This window comes from Ylistrum balloti, unplaced genomic scaffold (genome assembly GCF_031769215.1).
Source record: "Ylistrum balloti isolate Yb309-2 unplaced genomic scaffold, AGI_CSIRO_Ybal_v1 Utg370056, whole genome shotgun sequence".
Taxonomy (NCBI): domain Eukaryota; kingdom Metazoa; phylum Mollusca; class Bivalvia; order Pectinida; family Pectinidae; genus Ylistrum; species Ylistrum balloti.
The window spans coordinates 797,497-818,876 of NW_026782106.1; the positions used below are offsets into that span (position 1 = coordinate 797,497).

General features: G+C 35.6%; 1 protein-coding gene across 1 annotated transcript in view; it reads left to right on the plus strand.

Annotated features, from left to right (window-relative positions):
• Positions 1 to 219: 219 nt before the first annotated feature.
• Positions 220 to 21,380, plus strand: part of LOC132549363 (CAD protein-like) — a 115,417-nt gene continuing 94,256 nt past the window's right edge. Inside the window, exons 1-7 of the mRNA XM_060213293.1 lie at positions 220 to 224; positions 1,987 to 2,093; positions 3,012 to 3,281; positions 4,409 to 4,467; positions 9,517 to 9,600; positions 9,987 to 10,128; positions 10,978 to 11,155. Of these exons, the coding sequence (XP_060069276.1) occupies positions 220 to 224; positions 1,987 to 2,093; positions 3,012 to 3,281; positions 4,409 to 4,467; positions 9,517 to 9,600; positions 9,987 to 10,128; positions 10,978 to 11,155 (845 nt within the window). The remainder of the gene's footprint in view (positions 225 to 1,986; positions 2,094 to 3,011; positions 3,282 to 4,408; positions 4,468 to 9,516; positions 9,601 to 9,986; positions 10,129 to 10,977; positions 11,156 to 21,380) is intronic.

Consider the following 21,380-nt stretch of genomic DNA (forward strand, 5'->3'; position numbering starts at 1 on the left):
TCGCGAAAATATTATTATATTATCAAAAAATCACACACAACTGTAGTATTTGCTGTCTTATTTCTTAAATTCTTTAATTGGTTGCTTTATGTTGGTATATGGTGGAGCAGATGTTGCTATAACGACGTAGATATAGATTATGATATTTGGTGGCGTGCTACCCCGAAATGAAAGTGATGATGATTTGTTATGAGTAATCTCCCTTGTAACTTTCTAACCATGCGGTACGTATACAACTCGGCTGTTGCAATTAACCGTTGAAAACATTATAAACGTCATATTCTTTGAGCTGAAATCGAGCACAACTTTGATACAGGAAATTTCTTTTCCCCTCCGTGTCACTAACTTGGCGTGACACGTTTTCTTTTTTCTTCTGGCTGCGTAGTTTAATGGAGCACATGGTCTCCGCAATCCGCCATGATGTGTTGTTTACGTTTTCAGTATCAGAATCTAGCGCAATTACTAGCAAAACACAAGCCACCAAATTCTCTGTGAAACACAACACATTTATTTTTCACAATTTTCTAACAGTTTCATCTTAGTTGTCTTTTTTCAGTAAGTAATTCTGTCTTTGTCCTAAATCGACACGCTCTGCATCATCAGCAACATAATTAGTTTTATATGGGGTTTTTATCTCTTAAGTTTGAAGGTAATTAACTAGGTTGAAAGTGCTGAAATAGATTTAGAAGGTACAATTGGACATATCAGACACTCTCCTCTCAAAAATTCTACCTACTTTTACTTGTTTTCATGGGGTGTAACATTCTTGTACCAGCTAGGGTCATACGAGGACAAGTGTCAGTAGGTACAAAGATAGAAAAAAAGAAAGAAAATTTAGATCTCGAGTGTTGTATGGTTGACAGTAACTTTGGTCTCTTTTATGGCCGCTTGGTTGAGTGTAGACTTACCATTACACACTAATTCACTTCTAGTGCATGGGGAAAACACTTCTAGTTCACAAGAAAAAGACTACAGGTAAACTAGAATGCACTAGGGTCCACACAGGTAATATAAAAAAAATCCCTGATATGTAATGGGTAGAACCTTTGACCTCCCAAGTGAGGATTGTCCACTTCTGCATGCTGAAGATCCCCTTGTGACTTTCCATAAAAAGAGTAGGCATGATAATGCTGCTGCAGTGATAGACTGTACAATCATTTTTAAGACATTACACGGACTTCAAATATTACCCTACTGCAAACCAAAACTAGATAGGCCCTGGACTCTTCCTTTCAGCTTCTGGACACATTTTAATTGCTAGAGTTAGGATAAGGCACTATTAGGCCCTGGAGCTGTCTTCTAAAGCTAGTGTAGTCAAACGATCACCGCAACAGATGGTTCCATCCAACTGAGGGGGATGCAGGTCACCCCCTCAAATTGCCAGAACACTTGTTAGTGAGACGATACCCGGACACAGGAGGGGTTGCAGAGACAAAACACCTGTCCACCAACCTGTGGCCTCCTGGTATTTCAGCCCCGAGAAAATCCAACCCAAGGCTGCCTGTGGTTTTACCATTACAGCTTTAGAGAGATACATTTATTGTGCCTTATGTTGCAGTACCACCAGTTTGGTACCATATCATTACATAAAATGTAGTAAAGCAATCTGGTTATTTCTGGTGATTTATTAAGAGATATAGAATGATAATGTTTGATATGGAATCTTGTTTGCATTTAATGCTACTGGATGAGTTCCTCTGATTAAATAAAAGAAAAAAAAGATGGGATGATAGCTGATAAAAGTTCACGATAGATAACGTTTAGTTTAAAACATGTTTGAAGTTTTCTTTTCTTTAAATCAGCTTTTAAAAAGTTTCTTTAGTATGCTAGATTTTATGACATAAGACTACATGCATGAAATATACATGATTTAATCTTAATGTTTTTCTCTTATTTCATCTTGTCATGTATCAGAATTCATTCATACAATATATTACTATATGTATAGTCACTTCCTAGGTTAAATGTTTTGATATGGCCTTGCAGAGTGACAGGAACAACAGATCGTGTGAGAGGCTCCCTCTGCCTCAGCGATGGAAGTAAATTTGATGGAGAGTTATTTGGGGAGCCGTGTGACATTGCAGGAGAAGTCGGTAAGTAAATTTTGATGCAGAATTATTCGGGAGCTTTGTGACATGGCAGGAGAAGTCGGTAAGTGAAATTTGATGCAGAATTATTCGGGAGCTTTGTGACATGGCAGGAGAAGTCGGTAAGTGAAATTTGATGCAGAATTATTCGGGAGCTTTGTGACATTGCAAGAGAAGTCGGTAAGTGAAATTTGATGCAGAATTATTCGGGAGCTTTGTGACATTGCAAGAGAAGTCGGTAAGTGAAATTTGATGCAGAATTATTCGGGAGCTTTGTGACATTGCAAGAGAAGTCGGTAAGTGAAATTTGATGCAGAATTATTCGGGAGCTTTGTGACATTGCAGGAGAAGTCGGTAAATAAAATTTGATGGGGAATTATTCGGAGAGCCGTGTGACATTGCAGGAGAAGTCGGTAAATAAAATTTGATGGGGAATTATTCGGAGAGCCGTGTGACATGGAAGGAGAAGTCGGTAAATAAAATTTTATGGAGGATTATTCGGGTAGCCTTGTGACATTGCAGGAGAAGTCGGTAAATAAAATTTGACGGAGAATTATTTGAGGAGCCTGAAGCATGAATGCCATATGGTAATAAGAAATATGAATAAAACTGAAATTTCAGAAAAAGCAAAAAAAATCTTCCATATGAGCACAGATGGATGAAGAAGTCAGATTATATAGTCCTTGAAAATTCAATACAAAAGAATTAAACGACCTGTCAAGTAGGAATTTCCTATCAGATCTAAATTAAAGCTGACACATTCATTACAATAAGTAGCATGCTTCCCAAAGTTGAAACTCTGGTAGAAAGAATGTTTCATAATTAAATCAATTTTTTTCAACTGATAAAAATAAGACGATACCTGTTGAGCTCATAGTCATATTCATTTTTGTGCAAAGTCTAAATATTGAATCAATATTTCAGTATTTCAGACTGGGATGGTTGGATACCCAGAATCTCTCACAGACCCCTCATACAGGAAGCAGATACTTATCTTAACATACCCACTGATTGGGAACTATGGTGTACCATCAGATGAAGAGGATGAGTTTGGACTCCGAAAGTGGTTTGAGTCTGCCAGGATCCATGTTGCAGCTCTGATAGTGGCTGATCTTTCCCAGGATTACAGCCATTGGGGAGCTACTAAATCCCTGTCTGACTGGCTTAGAGAGTACAAAGTACCTGCCTTATATGGTAATTTTTTTATCACTTTGTATAAATCCTTCACTAACAATACAAATGTACATGTACATTATCTGGATTAAAGAACAAACTGATGAAATGGAAATTGAAATAATGACTATCTTAAATATCTTATCTTTGGTAACTTATGATGAAGGATTTTGTTTCTTGGTTAATCAAGTTGAAAGCTAGTTTTAGAGGAGAGCTTGTTACTGGGTTGATCATGGCTGTAGGCTAGCGTAAGGTGAAAGAGCTTGTTGCCGGGTTGATCATGGCTGTACGCTAGCTTAAGGTGATAGAGCTTGTTACTGGGTTGATCATGGCTGTAGGCTAGCGTAAGGTGATAGAGCTTGTTACTGGGTTGATCATGGCTGTAGGCTAGCGTAAGGTGATAGAGCTTGTTACTGGGTTGATCATGGCTGTAGGCTAGTGTAAGGTGATAGAGCTTGTTGCCGGGTTGATCATGACTGTAGGCTAGCGTAAGGTGATAGAGCTTGTTACTGGGTTGATCATGGCTGTAGGCTAGCGTAAGGTGATAGAGCTTGTTACTGGGTTGATCATGGCTGTAGGCTAGCGTAAGGTGATAGAGCTTGTTACTGGGTTGATCATGGCTGTAGGTTAGTGTAAGGTGATAGAGCTTGTTGCCGGGTTGATCATGACTGTAGGCTAGCTTAAGGTGATAGAGCTTGTTACTGGGTTGATCATGGCTGTAGGCTAGCGTAAAGTGATAGAGCTTGTTACTGGGTTGATCATGGCTGTAGGCTAGCGTAAGGTGATAGAGCTTGTTACCGGGTTGATCATGGCTGTAGGCTAGCGGAAAGTGATAGAGCTTGTTACTGGGTTGATCATGGCTGTAGGCTAGCATAAGGTGATAGAGCTTGTTACCGGGTTGATCATGGCTGTAGGCTAGTGTAAGGTGAAAGAGCTTGTTGCCGGGTTGATCATGGCTGTAGGCTAGTGTAAGGTGAAAGACCTTGTTGCCGGGTTGATCTTGTATGAAAATCAGGCATTAGGGAAGGAATGGATTACTTGATTTGTGTGGAAAAGTATAATCATGACAGGAAAGTGTTTATAAATGACACTGAATGTTGTATTTATTGGCTTGGATAAGGGAAACTTGATCTGGTTTTTTCTTGCAGGGTTAGACACCAGGGAGCTCACAAAAAAAATCCGGGAAAATGGATCTATGTTGGGCAAGGTTAGTTAAACTTGACACTGCACATCATAATCTAGGTCTTTTTTGTATTCATCAATTCACAAGACCTGGTTATAATCCTGTTCACTTACTGTAAATTACTCAAGTGTTATGAATGCATGATTTTACAAATGCTGATCTAAAAACAATTTTAAATTTGCAAGTAATGTGCTGTTAGAGACATGGACTATGCATGGCTCCAATATCATTCATCAATAGCTTCATATTGGTCACCATTTTGTTTATAAGAATCATGTTACTATACCTGAAAATGTCTGCACATGTAACATGTATCTAGCTGTTTGGTTTGTGATTTTGTTTTGTGGAGTTCATTGTGGAATTAACATGGATACCATTAATTATTTCTGAGCCAAAACATTGTGAGGGATTGGAATTAGCGATTGACTTACCTCGCATTTTAAAGTGAAAATAAATCCAGTCTGATTTATAGTATTTGCAGTTTTAGTGGAAACGCTACACATCTTTATCAGTGTATTGCCATAAGCCTATGAGTTTGATTGAGAGGTAATGTTTTACAGTGTTACAATAAGCCTGTGATTTTGATTCAGAGGTTGTGTATTACAATAAGCATTTGAGTTTGATTCAGAGGTTGTGTGTTACAATAAGTCTGTGAGTTTGATTCAGAGGTTATATGTTACAGTAAGCCTGTGAGTTTGATTCAGAGGTTATGTGTTACAGTAAGCCTGTGAGTTTGATTCAGAGGTTGTGTGTTACAGTAAGCCTGTGATTTTGATTCAGAGGTTATGTGTTACAGTAAGCCTGTGAGTTTGATTCAGAGGTTGTGTGTTGCAATAAGCCTGTGAGTTTGATTCGAGGTTGTGTGTTACAATAAGTCTGTGAGTTTGATTCAGAGGTTGTATGTTACAATAAGCCTGTGAGTTTGATTCAGAGGTTATGTGTTACAGTAAGCCTGTGAGTTTGATTCAGAGGTTGTGTGTTGCAATAAGCCTGTGAGTTTGATTCGAGGTTATATGTTACAGTAAGCCTGTGAGTTTGATTCAGAGGTTGTGTGTTACAATATGCCTGTGAGTTTGATTCAGAGGTTGTGTGTTACAATATGCCTGTGAGTTTGATTCAGAGGTTATATGTTACAATAAGTCTGTGAGTTTGATTCAGAGGTTGTGTGTTACAATATGCCTGTGAGTTTGATTCAGAGGTTGTGTGTTACAATAAGCCTGTGAGTTTGATTCAGAGGTTATGTGTTACAGTAAGCCTGTGAGTTTGATTCAGAGGTTGTGTGTTACAGTAAGCCTGTGAGTTTGATTCAGAGGTTGTGTGTTACAGTAAGCCTGTGAGTTTGATTCAGAGGTTGTGTGTTACAGTAAGCCTGTGATTTTGATTCAGAGGTTGTGTGTTACAGTAAGCCTGTGAGTTTGATTCAGAGGTTGTGTGTTACAGTAAGCCTGTGAGTTTGATTCAGAGGTTATGTGTTACAGTAAGCCTGTGAGTTTGATTCAGAGGTTGTGTGTTGCAATAAGCCTGTGAGTTTGATTCGAGGTTATATGTTACAGTAAGCCTGTGAGTTTGATTCAGAGGTTGTCTGTTACAATAAGCCTGTGAGTTTGATTCAGAGGTTGTATGTTACAATAAGCCTGTGAGTTTGATTCAGAGGTTGTGTGTTACAGTAAGCCTGTGAGTTTGATTCAGAGGTTGTGTGTTACGGTAAGCCTGTGAGTTTGATTCAGAGGTTGTGTGTTACAGTAAGCCTGTGAGTTTGATTCAGAGGTTATGTGTTACGGTAAGCCTGTGAGTTTGATTCAGAGGTTGTGTGTTGCAATAAGCCTGTGAGTTTGATTCGAGGTTATATGTTACAGTAAGCCTGTGAGTTTGATTCAGAGGTTGTCTGTTACAATAAGCCTGTGAGTTTGATTCAGAGGTTGTGTGTTACAGTAAGCCTGTGAGTTTGATTCAGAGGTTGTGTGTTACAGTAAGCCTGTGAGTTTGATTCAGAGGTTATGTGTTACAGTAAGCCTGTGAGTTTGATTCAGAGGTTGTGTGTTGCAATAAGCCTGTGAGTTTGATTCGAGGTTATATGTTACAGTAAGCCTGTGAGTTTGATTCAGAGGTTGTATGTTACAATAAGCCTGTGAGTTTGATTCAGAGGTTATGTGTTACAGTAAGCCTGTGAGTTTGATTCAGAGGTTGTGTGTTGCAATAAGCCTGTGAGTTTGATTCGAGGTTATATGTTACAGTAAGCCTGTGAGTTTGATTCAGAGGTTGTGTGTTACAATATGCCTGTGAGTTTGATTCAGAGGTTGTGTGTTACAATATGCCTGTGAGTTTGATTCAGAGGTTATATGTTACAATAAGTCTGTGAGTTTGATTCAGAGGTTGTGTGTTACAATATGCCTGTGAGTTTGATTCAGAGGTTGTGTGTTACAATAAGCCTGTGAGTTTGATTCAGAGGTTATGTGTTACAGTAAGCCTGTGAGTTTGATTCAGAGGTTGTGTGTTACAGTAAGCCTGTGAGTTTGATTCAGAGGTTGTGTGTTACAGTAAGCCTGTGAGTTTGATTCAGAGGTTGTGTGTTACAGTAAGCCTGTGATTTTGATTCAGAGGTTGTGTGTTACAGTAAGCCTGTGAGTTTGATTCAGAGGTTGTGTGTTACAGTAAGCCTGTGAGTTTGATTCAGAGGTTATGTGTTACAGTAAGCCTGTGAGTTTGATTCAGAGGTTGTGTGTTGCAATAAGCCTGTGAGTTTGATTCGAGGTTATATGTTACAGTAAGCCTGTGAGTTTGATTCAGAGGTTGTCTGTTACAATAAGCCTGTGAGTTTGATTCAGAGGTTATGTGTTACAATAAGCCTGTGAGTTTGATTCAGAGGTTGTATGTTACAATAAGCCTGTGAGTTTGATTCAGAGGTTGTGTGTTACAGTAAGCCTGTGAGTTTGATTCAGAGGTTGTGTGTTACAATAAGTCTGTGAGTTTGATTCAGAGGTTGTGTGTTGCAATAAGCCTGTGAGTTTGATTCAGAGGTTATGTGTTACAGTAAGCCTGTGAGTTTGATTCAGAGGTTGTGTGTTACAGTAAGCCTGTGAGTTTGATTCAGAGGTTGTGTGTTACAGTAAGCCTGTGAGTTTGATTCAGAGGTTGTGTGTTGCAATAAGCCTGTGAGTTTGATTCGAGGTTATATGTTACAATAAGCCTGTGAGTTTGATTCAGAGGTTGTATGTTACAATAAGCCTGTGAGTTTGATTCAGAGGTTGTGTGTTACAGTAAGCCTGTGAGTTTGATTCAGAGGTTGTGTGTTACAATAAGTCTGTGAGTTTGATTCAGAGGTTGTGTGTTGCAATAAACCTGTGAGTTTGATTCAGAGGTTATGTGTTACAATAAGTCTGTGAGTTTGATTCAGAGGTCAGAGGTTATGTGTTGGCACTCTGTTCTTATTACAATAGGTTTCTTATATATATTTTCCGATTTCTTGCCATAGTTTAAAAATTGATCAAGTCGTTTTGTAGAAGTTGAAAGTATTGAATCCCCTACAGAACTTTTGCATAGTCCCATGATGTGACTATCAGATGTCAAAGATTTATTCTTCAGTTCATAATTAAGACAAACTCTTAATTTTCTTGAAAGTAGTCAATGTTTATTCCTCTCAACTTTAGATTAAATTACAAAAATACAAAAAGTGGTTAAAAATATTTAAAAAAAAACAACAAAAATATTTAGTTTTTTGAGCATGTACATACTTAATGTTAAAATATGAAAACAATGAGCATTCCTGAAACGGGAGGTAATTTTATCACAGCTACTGGTAATGTGCTGAAAATTCAGAAAAAAATGAAATTTATCCATAAATGACACCAATTAATTAAAAAATTACAAAGATGATAAAATTTGAGATTTTAGGAATGACTTGGAGATCTCTAAAATTCACAGATCAAGCGTAATTTCTGATGTAAAGTTGTTCATTTATAGGTGACTTATAGTGGTGTGAAATTTTACTACAATTGGTTTCTGAAAACTGATTATCAATTATGATTGATTCTTTGGCTGGGCAAGTCTATACTTTCTAAAGATGTGAATGTAATACAGAATGATTTGAATATTCTCCAGCACTAGAATGAAAAACTTCTACCATTATGTATGTTCAAAGCTCAGCACCAAGATCTTTCCTGGGTTTTTAATGACAAACTACGATACACACAATTAAACAAAAAGATCAATACAGATCTGTGTTAGGAATACAATTAAAGGTCAATTTTCACTCGTATAAAATCACTGTAGAAAAAAGTCCATACGTAAAAATAGATTTTTTTATCTATAGCTGAAAATATTATTGATTAATTAATATCAAAAGCATTTCCAACTAATCAGTTATTTCATGTAGGCAGTACACTACTTGTGAAATACCATTGGTAGCCTTTGGAGTATTTTATCAATGTTATTCAGTAAGTAGAAAATAGGAATATAGTAACAGATATGAAGTTTCTGTAAAGTCATGGTTTCAATTTATTTTCAATTGTAAAAACAAGCAAGTTAACACATGAAACTGACTTTAATGAGTAATGTGTATTGAATCATTGATTATGAAACTGGAATAATTTTCTACCAATAACAACTACCTTGTTACTGTTATTACTTGATATGAATTAGGTTATGACCACAGGGATAATACAATGTAACCACTTGTGGAACTGAACATTTCCTGTTTTCTATCAAAGATCTCAGCATATCAGTGTTTTGGTTATCTACCTCCAAAACCTTGTTTTAGAAACGAGATTCATCATTTTTGGTATAGATTATTGAAGATGTTTATCTTCAACACAAACAACAATAAAAAACTAGTTAATTTTCAAAATGATCATTTTCCCTTATCAAGAAAGGAGTGCTAATGACTTGAGTTCTTATGATAGAGTAAAGCCATTAGCTGTTAAGTTTTCAATCTAATAAACATTTATGCAACAAATCCAATATGTTAGAAACTATATATATACTGTGAAGAATTGGTGAAAGTAAAATATTGTCTTTTAATGGTTACCATTGTCAGAATTTTTACTTATTTAGGATATAAAATATTTTTTATGCCAGGTTGTTCAAGAGGGCACAAATCCAGATTCATTGCCGTTTATGGATCCTAATGATCTCCATCTGGTGGGAGAGGTGTCAGCAAAGGTAGATAACTCCTTTTTAAGTCCAGTATTCAAACTGGTCAGCAGTAAATAACACCTGTTTAGTTTTATTTTGCTCATAGTTCTATTCTGTATTCCTGACACAATTTCTGGAATTAACACTTATTTTGTCTATTGATTTTTCCTTTTGCTGAATAATTATTCAAAATATTTGATAGAAAATAACACAGAAAATTTGTTTTCATATTTTCTGTGATACGGTTTTGATGAGACAATGTAATTGTTTTTTTTGCCATTTCCCAATATAGATACAACCAGTATTTGTGAATTTGATGAGTATAAATAGTTTTGTTTGTTCAGCTTTGTGATAAAAAAATATTCTCTTCATCAAATTTCATAATGAATAACCTTTAATTGACCTTCCTCCAGGCTCCAGTTGTGTATAACAGTTCTGGTGATGTTACGATTTATGCCATTGACTGTGGTATAAAAAACAACCAGATACGTTGTCTTTGTGAAAGAGGTGCAAAGGTCAAGGTTGTGCCGTGGGATTACCCAATAAACAGCAAAGGTAAGAGTAGAAGCCGAGAAATAGTGTCAGCTTTCTCCACTGAATGATTAAACTCTTATTTCAAACTTTGCATCTGTTACATAGTGGGAGTAAGATATACAAGAGCAGTCAACAGGTATTCTATAAATAGGCTGTTTTCATTAGTTAGCATTAGTGTACTTTCATACTTATATGAGCTACATGTAGTCTTAATTTTGTTGGTGTGAGATTTTAAGAAATTTTTGAAGAAATTCAAATGAGAAGAAAATTAAAACAAAAAATAAGTGTATCGATGAGCATTTGTAGGGCAACACAAATCTTGCTATTCTGGTCCAACCAAAGCAAAATGTTAATTCAGCTAAAGTCATCTTGATATAGGTATCATAGCTTCTAGTTTTACAACTCACTGACATTACAAGCTGCCAAAGTGAGTTTGATCGTACAACAGTACAACTAAGTTAACCATTGTTGGCAATCAAACTCGCCCATATTCACTCTTTCATGAAAAAGCTTCATGTAATACATGTACACACAATTTTATGCCAAGTAAAAAAGAACAGATAGGAATATAGTCAAGTTTTACATTGACAGAGACCATAATCATGTTCATCTGTATATTATCAATTGTTAAACACACATGTTAATTAATTGAGATATTTTGGGTTACATACAAATGTATTCCCAAAGAGTATAAGGTAAAAAGAATTCTATAAAGAATGTAAGATGGCCATCCTTCTATTCCATATATAGATACAAATTTGTATTTCATACTTGTACTCTTCTGTGCAGAAGGATTCCATGAGCATAATAGAATAATATTATAAAAGGGATTACTAACGTTTGATTATGTATAAGACACATTTTTTTCAGACTATGACGGCCTATTTATCAGTAATGGACCTGGAGATCCCCAGATGTGTGCCAAGACAATATCAAATTTGCGACAGGTACTTAACGAGGATGAATCCACCTGTAAACCTGTGTTTGGGATATGTCTGGGCCATCAACTCATGTCCCTGGCCATTGGGGCTAAAACCTTCAAAATGAAGTAAGTCTCTGTGTATGTTACAGCATTTCAATTCTAGCTTGTGCTAAAATTATGTCAGTTAAAGTCAGGCTTGTGCTAAATTCTGTCAGTTAAAAACTCTGGCCTGTGCTAAATTCTGTCAGTTAAAGTCTGGCCTACGCTAAATTCTGTCAGATAAAAGTCTGACCTGTGCTAAATTATGTCAGATAAAGTCTGACCTGTGCTAAATCCTGACACTTAAAGTCTAGCTTCTGCTAAATTCAGTCAGTTTAATACTGGCCTATGCTAATCTTGAGTCCCTTGCTTATGAGATTTTCAGGTTAATGTACCATAATGCTGAATCATTTACTGGTGTAGTACATATAAAATATAGACTCTTTTTACCATCCTCTATACTGTTATACTGTCTGTTTCATCTGGTTCGCTTCTGATACAGAAAATCTTACAGACAGAATTGTTCCTTTGAACTTATTGTTGATAATGAAATGTCAAGATAACAGCTGTTTTCTCCAGCAGAACATTAGCCATTAGGATAAATTTGCATACAGCAATGGAACTCAAGTTTTGAAATCTAGATTTTCTTGGGACGATCAATAGGACAATAAACTGATTATATGGTGGGACAAAATCCTGGCTAATTCATCCAGGCATATAACAAGTTATAGTAGACATCTTATGATATCAAATGTTATCATAGACCTTAGGAGATATTCCAGTTCAAAAGGTTAACAAAGGTTAACAAAGCTTAACAAAGGGTACATGTAAAATCAGTTGTCGGCATTTAATCAGTTACTCTGACACTATGGTAATAAATTGTCAACCTGTCTATAAAGATCACTTCTTAGAGATTAGCAGCCTTTCTGTAAGTGTTCAATTACTGTAAATTGTCAAACATTGAGTCCCAAAACCAGGTATTTGTTATAGCCATGTGTCCTTTATAGACAGATATTTGTTATGCAGAGGTGGTCTTTATAGACAGGTATTTGTTATATAGAGGTTGTCTTTATAGACAGGTATTTGTTATATAGAGGTGGTCTTTATAGACAGGTATTTGTTATAACCAGGTTATCTTAAAGGAAATTTTGACAGACTGACTTGTACAACTAGAAAAATAAATTAAAAGCTTTTGTTTATATTCATTTGAAAACAATAAATAGTAGATATTTGGAATAAATAAATAATTTCTGTTCATCATGGATTAAATAAATAGTAGATATTTGTACTAAATACATTATCACAACTGGTCATGGAAACAATAAATAGTAGATATTTGGAATAAATAAATAATTTCTGTTGGTCATGGATTAAATAAATAGTAGATATTTGTACTAAATAAATTATTTCTTTAGGTCATGGATTAAATAAATAGTAGATATTTGTACTAAATAAATTATCACAACTGGTCATGGAAACAATAAATAGTAGATATTTGTACTAGATAAATTCTTTTTTTAGGTCATGCTTGAAATAAATTGTAGATATTGGTACTAGATAAATTATTATAACTGGTCATTGAAAATAAGAAATAGTAGATATTTGTACTAAAAAAATGATTTCTTTAGGTCAAGAATGAAATAAATAGATATTTGTACTAGATAAATTCTGTTTATAGGTCATTGTTAAAATAAGTTGAAGATATTTGTACAAGATGAATTATTTCTTTAGGTCACAGATGAAATAAATAGATATTTGTACTAGAAAAATTATTTCAACTTGTCATAGAAACAATAAATAGTAGATTTTTGTACTAAACAAATTATTTCAACGGGTCATGAAAACAATATGTGTGCAGAATTAAAAAGAAAGTTACTAATAAAAATATTTGAATATATTTCAAAATCAGTTATTTCAACAGGTCATGAAAACAATAAAAAACGGATATGTGTGCAGAATTAAAAAGAAAGTTACTAATAAAAATATTTGAATATATTTCAAAATCAATTATTTCAACAGGTCATTAAAAGCAATAAATAATAGGTATTTGTACAAAAGAAATGAATAGTAGATATACAAAATATATTATTTCAATAAGTCTTTGAAAACAATAAATTAAAGATATATAATTATTGGAAGTACAGATGCCTTATATTAATTACTCTGTCCATCTGTCCGGCCTCACTCAAGTCTACTTTATAGTATATTTATATAAAATAAGTGATTTCATGAGATCATTGAAAACATTTACATGCACTATGTTTATCCTGCAGATAGTTAATGGACAAATACATAACCATTTTATCAGTGTATGGAGGTTGACATATTACACGACAATGACGTAGCCAATGTTTATCATATTATTGATATGGTTGAGTTAAACATTTGGTTTATTATCAGATGTACATCACTCTTATGAAAACTAAATCATTATTTAATTAACACTATGAAATACCTGAGCATATCATCACAGACAGTGCCTGGCTAGAAACATATACTGTATTTATCCTAAAATATGGCCTGATGGGAGTCAGCATACAATATCTGGCCTTGTCTATACTAGACAACAATAGATATAGGTGGACTAATACAGGACATGGCCTTATTGTTGGAAGCCAATCAATGTATGTACATATACAATACAGGGCATGGCCTTATTGTTGGAAGCCAATCAATATATGTACATAGATATACAATACAGGGCATGGCCTTATTGTTGGAAGCAAATCAATGTATGTACATATACAATACAGGGCATGGCATTATTGTTGGAAGCCAATCAATATATGTACATAGATATACAATACAGGGCATGGCCTTATTGTTGGAAGCCAATCAATGTATGTACATATACAATACAGGGCATGGCCTTATTGTTGGAAGCAAATCAATGTATGTACATATACAATACAGGGCATGGCCTTATTGTTGGAAGCAAATCAATGTATGTACATATACAATACAGGGCATGGCCTTATTGTTGGAAGCAAATCAATGTATGTACATATACAATACAGGGCATGGCCTTATTGTTGGAAGCAAATCAATGTATGTACATATACAATACAGGGCATGGCCTTATTGTTGGAAGCAAATCAATGTATGTACATATACAATACAGGGCATGGCCTTATTGTTGGAAGCAAATCAATGTATGTACATATACAATACAGGGCATGGCCTTATTGTTGGAAGCAAATCAATGTATGTACATATACAATACAGGGCATGGCCTTATTGTTGGAAGCAAATCAATGTATGTACATATACAATACAGGGCATGGCCTTATTGTTGGAAGCAAATCAATGTATGTACATATACAATACAGGGCATGGCCTTATTGTTGGAAGCCAATCAATATATGTACATAGATATACAATACAGGGCATGGCCTTATTGTTGGAAGCAAATCAATGTATGTACATATACAATACAGGGCATGGCCTTATTGTTGGAAGCCAATCAATGTATGTACATATACAATACAGGGCATGGCCTTATTGTTGGAAGCCAATCAATATATGTACATAGATATACAATACAGGGCATGGCCTTATTGTTGGAAGCAAATCAATATATGTACATAGATATACAATACAGGGCATGGCCTTATTGTTGGAAGCAAATCAATGTATGTACATATACAATACAGGGCATGGCATTATTGTTGGAAGCCAATCAATATATGTACATAGATATACAATACAGGGCATGGCCTTATTGTTGGAAGCCAATCAATGTATGTACATATACAATACAGGGCATGGCCTTATTGTTGGAAGCAAATCAATATATGTACATAGATATACAATACAGGGCATGGCCTTATTGTTGGAAGCAAATCAATGTATGTACATATACAATACAGGGCATGGCCTTATTGTTGGAAGCAAATCAATGTATGTACATATACAATACAGGGCATGGCCTTATTGTTGGAAGCCAATCAATGTATGTACATATACAATGCAGGGCATGGCCTTATTGTTGGAAGCCAATCAATGTATGTACATATACAATACAGGGCATGGCCTTATTGTTGGAAGCAAATCAATGTATGTACATATACAATACAGGGCATGGCCTTATTGTTGGAAGCAAATCAATGTATGTACATATACAATACAGGGCATGGCCTTATTGTTGGAAGCCAATCAATGTATGTACATATACAATGCAGGGCATGGCCTTATTGTTGGAAGCCAATCAATGTATGTACATATACAATACAGGGCATGGCCTTATTGTTGGAAGCAAATCAATGTATGTACATATACAATACAGGGCATGGCCTTATTGTTGGAAGCAAATCAATGTATGTACATATACAATACAGGGCATGGCCTTATTGTTGGAAGCCAATCAATGTATGTACATATACAATGCAGGGCATGGCCTTATTGTTGGAAGCCAATCAATGTATGTACATATACAATACAGGGCATGGCCTTATTGTTGGAAGCAAATCAATGTATGTACATATACAATACAGGGCATGGCCTTATTGTTGGAAGCCAATCAATGTATGTACATATACAATACAGGGCATGGCCTTATTGTTGGAAGCCAATCAATATATGTACATAGATATACAATACAGGGCATGGCCTTATTGTTGGAAGCAAATCAATATATGTACATAGATATACAATACAGGGCATGGCCTTATTGTTGGAAGCCAATCAATGTATGTACATATACAATACAGGGCATGGCCTTATTGTTGGAAGCAAATCAATATATGTACATAGATATACAATACAGGGCATGGCCTTATTGTTGGAAGCAAATCAATGTATGTACATATACAATACAGGGCATGGCCTTATTGTTGGAAGCAAATCAATGTATGTACATATACAATACAGGGCATGGCCTTATTGTTGGAAGCCAATCAATGTATGTACATATACAATGCAGGGCATGGCCTTATTGTTGGAAGCCAATCAATGTATGTACATATACAATACAGGGCATGGCCTTATTGTTGGAAGCAAATCAATGTATGTACATATACAATACAGGGCATGGCCTTATTGTTGGAAGCAAATCAATGTATGTACATATACAATACAGGGCATGGCCTTATTGTTGGAAGCCAATCAATGTATGTACATATACAATGCAGGGCATGGCCTTATTGTTGGAAGCCAATCAATGTATGTACATATACAATACAGGGCATGGCCTTATTGTTGGAAGCAAATCAATGTATGTACATATACAATACAGGGCATGGCCTTATTGTTGGAAGCAAATCAATGTATGTACATATACAATACAGGGCATGGCCTTATTGTTGGAAGCCAATCAATGTATGTACATATACAATGCAGGGCATGGCCTTATTGTTGGAAGCCAATCAATGTATGTACATATACAATACAGGGCATGGCCTTATTGTTGGAAGCAAATCAATGTATGTACATATACAATACAGGGCATGGCCTTATTGTTGGAAGCCAATCAATGTATGTACATATACAATACAGGGCATGGCCTTATTGTTGGAAGCCAATCAATATATGTACATAGATATACAATACAGGGCATGGCCTTATTGTTGGAAGCAAATCAATATATGTACATAGATATACAATACAGGGCATGGCCTTATTGTTGGAAGCAAATCAATGTATGTACATATACAATACAGGGCATGGCATTATTGTTGGAAGCCAATCAATATATGTACATAGATATACAATACAGGGCATGGCCTTATTGTTGGAAGCAAATCAATATATGTACATAGATATACAATACAGGGCATGGCCTTATTGTTGGAAGCCAATCAATGTATGTACATATACAATACAGGGCATGGCCTTATTGTTGGAAGCCAATCAATGTATGTACATATACAATACAGGGCATGGCCTTATTGTTGGAAGCCAATCAATGTATGTACATATACAATACAGGGCATGGCCTTATTGTTGGAAGCAAATCAATGTATGTACATATACAATACAGGGCATGGCCTTATTGTTGGAAGCAAATCAATGTATGTACATATACAATTAATAAAATCCAGATAATGAAATCAATACAATGCACCAGTCAACTCTACAGGAGCTGCCTATTGGAAATTAAATTCATTGGAGTTGTTTCCCTTTACCTCAGGATAGGAATATCTCTGTTAATTTACCTCAGGATTTCTGTCAGGTTACCTCAGGATGTAGGTGTCTCTGTTGGGTTTTCTCAAGATAGGGGTGTGTCTGTCAGGTAATCTGAGGATGTTGGTGTTTCTGTTGGGTTTTTGCAAGATAGGTGTGTGTCTGGCAGGTTATCTGAGGATGTTGGTGTCTCTGTTGAGTTTTCTCAAGATAGGGGCGTGTCTGTCAGGTTATCTAAGGATGTGGTTGTGTCTTAAATTATCTCAGGATGTTGATGCGCCTGCTTGGTTAATCATCTGTTACATCCATTTGTACAGGGTACACTTCCTCTAGACTTTGTTTGATGTTGTCTCTGCCTTTCTTCAAGTTTACCTGAAATTTATAGATACAAAATAGGATTGATAAAACATTGGAATTAATTTTGATATATTCTAGTGCTTACATAAAGCTGTTAATTACCTACACTTGACTGTACATTTGGGAGTTAATGGGATCTCATAGTACTGGAATTAACATATATCTCTGTATGATTGAGGTATTGTTATCAAAGTGTCTCATGCAGCTACTGTTATTTCAAGTGAATCGGTAAACTATTGGACTGTTATGAATGCCTTTCATGATGTCCATGTCTTAATCTAACTTGAAGCTTTTGCCAAACCTCTTAATCTTGAATCATGGAAAAAGCAATCTTTGGAATACCCAACTATTTATTACATATCAAGTATAACCAGTGTAAAAAATATGTACAGAGCCTGGAAATATCAATTCATCATCAAATATCTCGAGTGGGGGTCAGCTGTCTTATTACAATTACAAAGGATGATTTTATAGTAAAAAAATTAGTTGCAGTTGGGTAATGTAATCACCTTTTGTCTGTCCTTAGTCCATAATCTTATCTCTTGTCCTTATATCATTGTTAATACACTCTTTCTGGAGTAGCATTGGATTAACCATTTTCAAATTTTATATGAAAGTTCTTATTGGTCCCTTGTTGTGTACAGTCTACTTTTTGACAATCAGAAAAATAAGATGGCCAACAGGGAACCATCTTGGTTCATACAGTCATAGTTTGTTATTGTTGTTTTTGGTGAGAAGTGTTTGATGGATTATTCTCAAGTTTCATATGAATGTTTCCCTTGGCCCCTAGTTGTACCCTAGTTTGATTTATCACATTTTCTAAGTTTTATACAATTATGAGAAAAAAAAACAAGAAAGAAGAAAAAAGAAGAGAAAAGAAGAGACTTTTAAAGAACAAATAATGACCTGGGATCTCTTGTCATTTATTTAAGTAATTTGTGAGCTCTGCTTCTCTGCAAACATTTAACATACTGAAATTGATTCTGATGTGTAATACTACTGATTAGAAACAAAACAGCAAGCATATTTACTAATGCATTGTTGCTTACCTTTGTGCACCAGAAATTGCAAGGCAGTACATGGTGAATTTACCTGTGTGCACTGTTGGTGAAGGGCAATACAAAAGGTGAATTTACCTGTGTGCACTGTTGGTGAGGGGCAATACTACATTGTGAATTTACCTGTGTGCACTGTTGGTGAAGAGCAATACCACATTGTGAATTTACCTGTGTGCACTGTTGGTGAGGGGCAATACCACATTGAATTGACCTGTTTACACCATTGGTGAGAGGCAGTACAAGGTTAACATTTACCTGTTTACACCGTTGGTGAGAGGCAATACAACGTGCATATTCCAGTATGTACACTCCACAATCAAAGGTGTTCTTCTGAGTGGGAAATGTCTGATTATCAAAGTAGAAATTAACAATGGTTATGGAAATCTCAAAATTGAGTTTATATGGTACTATAATGCTGACACAGTTTACTTTAAGTCTTTCATCAAAATTGAGAATATATGGTATTATAATGCTGACTCGGTTTACTTAAAGTCTCTCATCAAAATTGAGTATATATGGTATTATAATGCTGACTCGGTTTACTTAAAGTCTCTCATCAAAATTGAGTATATATGGTATTATAATGCTGACTTGGTTTACTTAAAGTCTCTCATCAAAATTGAGTTTATATGGTACTATAATGCTGACTCGGTTTACTTAGTCTCTCGACAAAATCGAGTCTATTTGTTGCTGTCAGGGTTGAAGACACAAGCTGTCAAGGATAACTTTTAATGCTGTCATTGTTGAGTTTAAAACTCCTTATCAAACTTGAACATACATGGCTATAAAAGTGAGTCGTACAAGTTGTTAAGGAAAACTTCAAATGATATCAAACTTGAGTATATAAGGCTGTCATGCGTATTTATCAGGCTGTCAGGTTAACAGTATATAAGGCTATCATGTGTATTTATCAGGCTGTCAGGTCAACAGTATATAAGGCTGTCATGTGTATTTATCAGGCTGTCAGGTCAACAGTATATAAGGCTGTCATGTGTATTTATCAGGCTGTCAGGTCAACAGTATATAAGGCTATCATGTGTATTTATCAGGCTGTCAGGTCAACAGTATATAAGGCTGTCATGTGTATTTATCAGGCTGTCAGGTCAACTGTATATAAGACTGTCATGTGTATTTATCAGGCTGTCAGGTCAACTGTATATAAGGCTATCATGTGTATTTATCAGGCTGTCAGGTCAACTGTATATAAGACTGTCTTGTGTATTTATCAGGCTGTCAGGTCAACTGTATATAAGGCTGTCATGTGTATTTATCAGGCTGTCAGGTTAACAGTATATAAGGCTATCATGTGTATTTATCAGGCTGTCAGGTCAACAGTATATAAGGCTGTCATGTGTATTTATCAGGCTGTCAGGTCAACTGTATATAAGGCTATTATGTGTATTTATCAGGCTGTCAGGTCAACTGTATATAAGGCTGTTATGTGTATTTATCAGGCTGTCAGGTCAACTGTATATAAGGCTGTTATGTGTATTTATCAGGCTGTCAGGTCAACAGTATATAAGGTTATCATGTGTATTTATCAGGCTGTCAGGTCAACTGTATATAAGGCTGTTATGTGTATTTATCAGGCTGTCAGGTCAACTGTATATAAGGCTGTTATGTGTATTTATCAGGCTGTCAGGTCAACTGTATATAAGGCTGTCATGTGTATTTATCAGGCTGTCAGGTCAACTGTGTATAAAGGCTGTTATGTGTATTTATCAGGCTGTCAGGTCTGTATATAACTGTATATAAGGCTGTTATGTGTATTTATCAGGCTGTCAGGTGTATATAACTGTATATAAGGCTGTATGTATATATATGTGTATTTATCAGGCTGTCAGGTCAACTGCATGTGTATTTATCAGGCTGTCAGGTCAACTGTATATAAGGCTGTTATGTGTATTTATCAGGCTGTCAGGTCAACTGTATATAAGGCTGTTATGTGTATTTATCAGGCTGTCAGGTCAACTGTATATAAGGCTGTTATGTGTATTTATCAGGCTGTCAGGTCAACAGTATATAAGGCTGTTATGTGTATTTATCAGGCTGTCAGGTCAAGAGTATATAAGACTGTTATGTGTATTTATCAGGCTGTCAGGTCAACTGTATATAAGGCTGTTATGTGTATTTATCAGGCTGTCAGGTCAACTGTATATAAGGCTGTCATGTGTATTTATCAGGCTGTCAGGTCAACTGTATATAAGGCTATCATGTGTATTTATCAGGCTGTCAGGTCAACTGTATATAAGGCTGTAATGTGTATTTATCAGGCTGTAAGGTCAACTGTATATAAGGCTGTAATGTGTATTTATCAGGCTTAAAGGTCAACTTAATATAATGATGTAATGTGTATTTATCAGGCTGTCAGGTCAACTGTATATAAGACTGTCTTGTGTATTTATCAGGCTGTCAGGTCAACTGTGTATAAGGCTGTTATGTGTATTTATCAGGCTGTCAGGTCAACTGTATATAAGGCTGGTATGTGTATTTATCAGGCTGTCAGGTCAACTGTATATAAGGCTGTTATGTGTATTTATCAGGCTGTCAGGTCAACTGTATATAAGGCTGTTATGTGTATTTATCAGGCTGTCAGGTCAACTGTATATAAGGCTGTTATGTGTATTTATCAGGCTGTCAGGTCAACTGTATATAAGGTTATCATGTGTATTTATCAGGCTGTCAGGTCAACTGTATATAAGGCTGTTATGTGTATTTATAGGCTGTCAGGTCAACAGTATATAGGCTGTTTGGTCAACAACAGTATATAAGGTTAT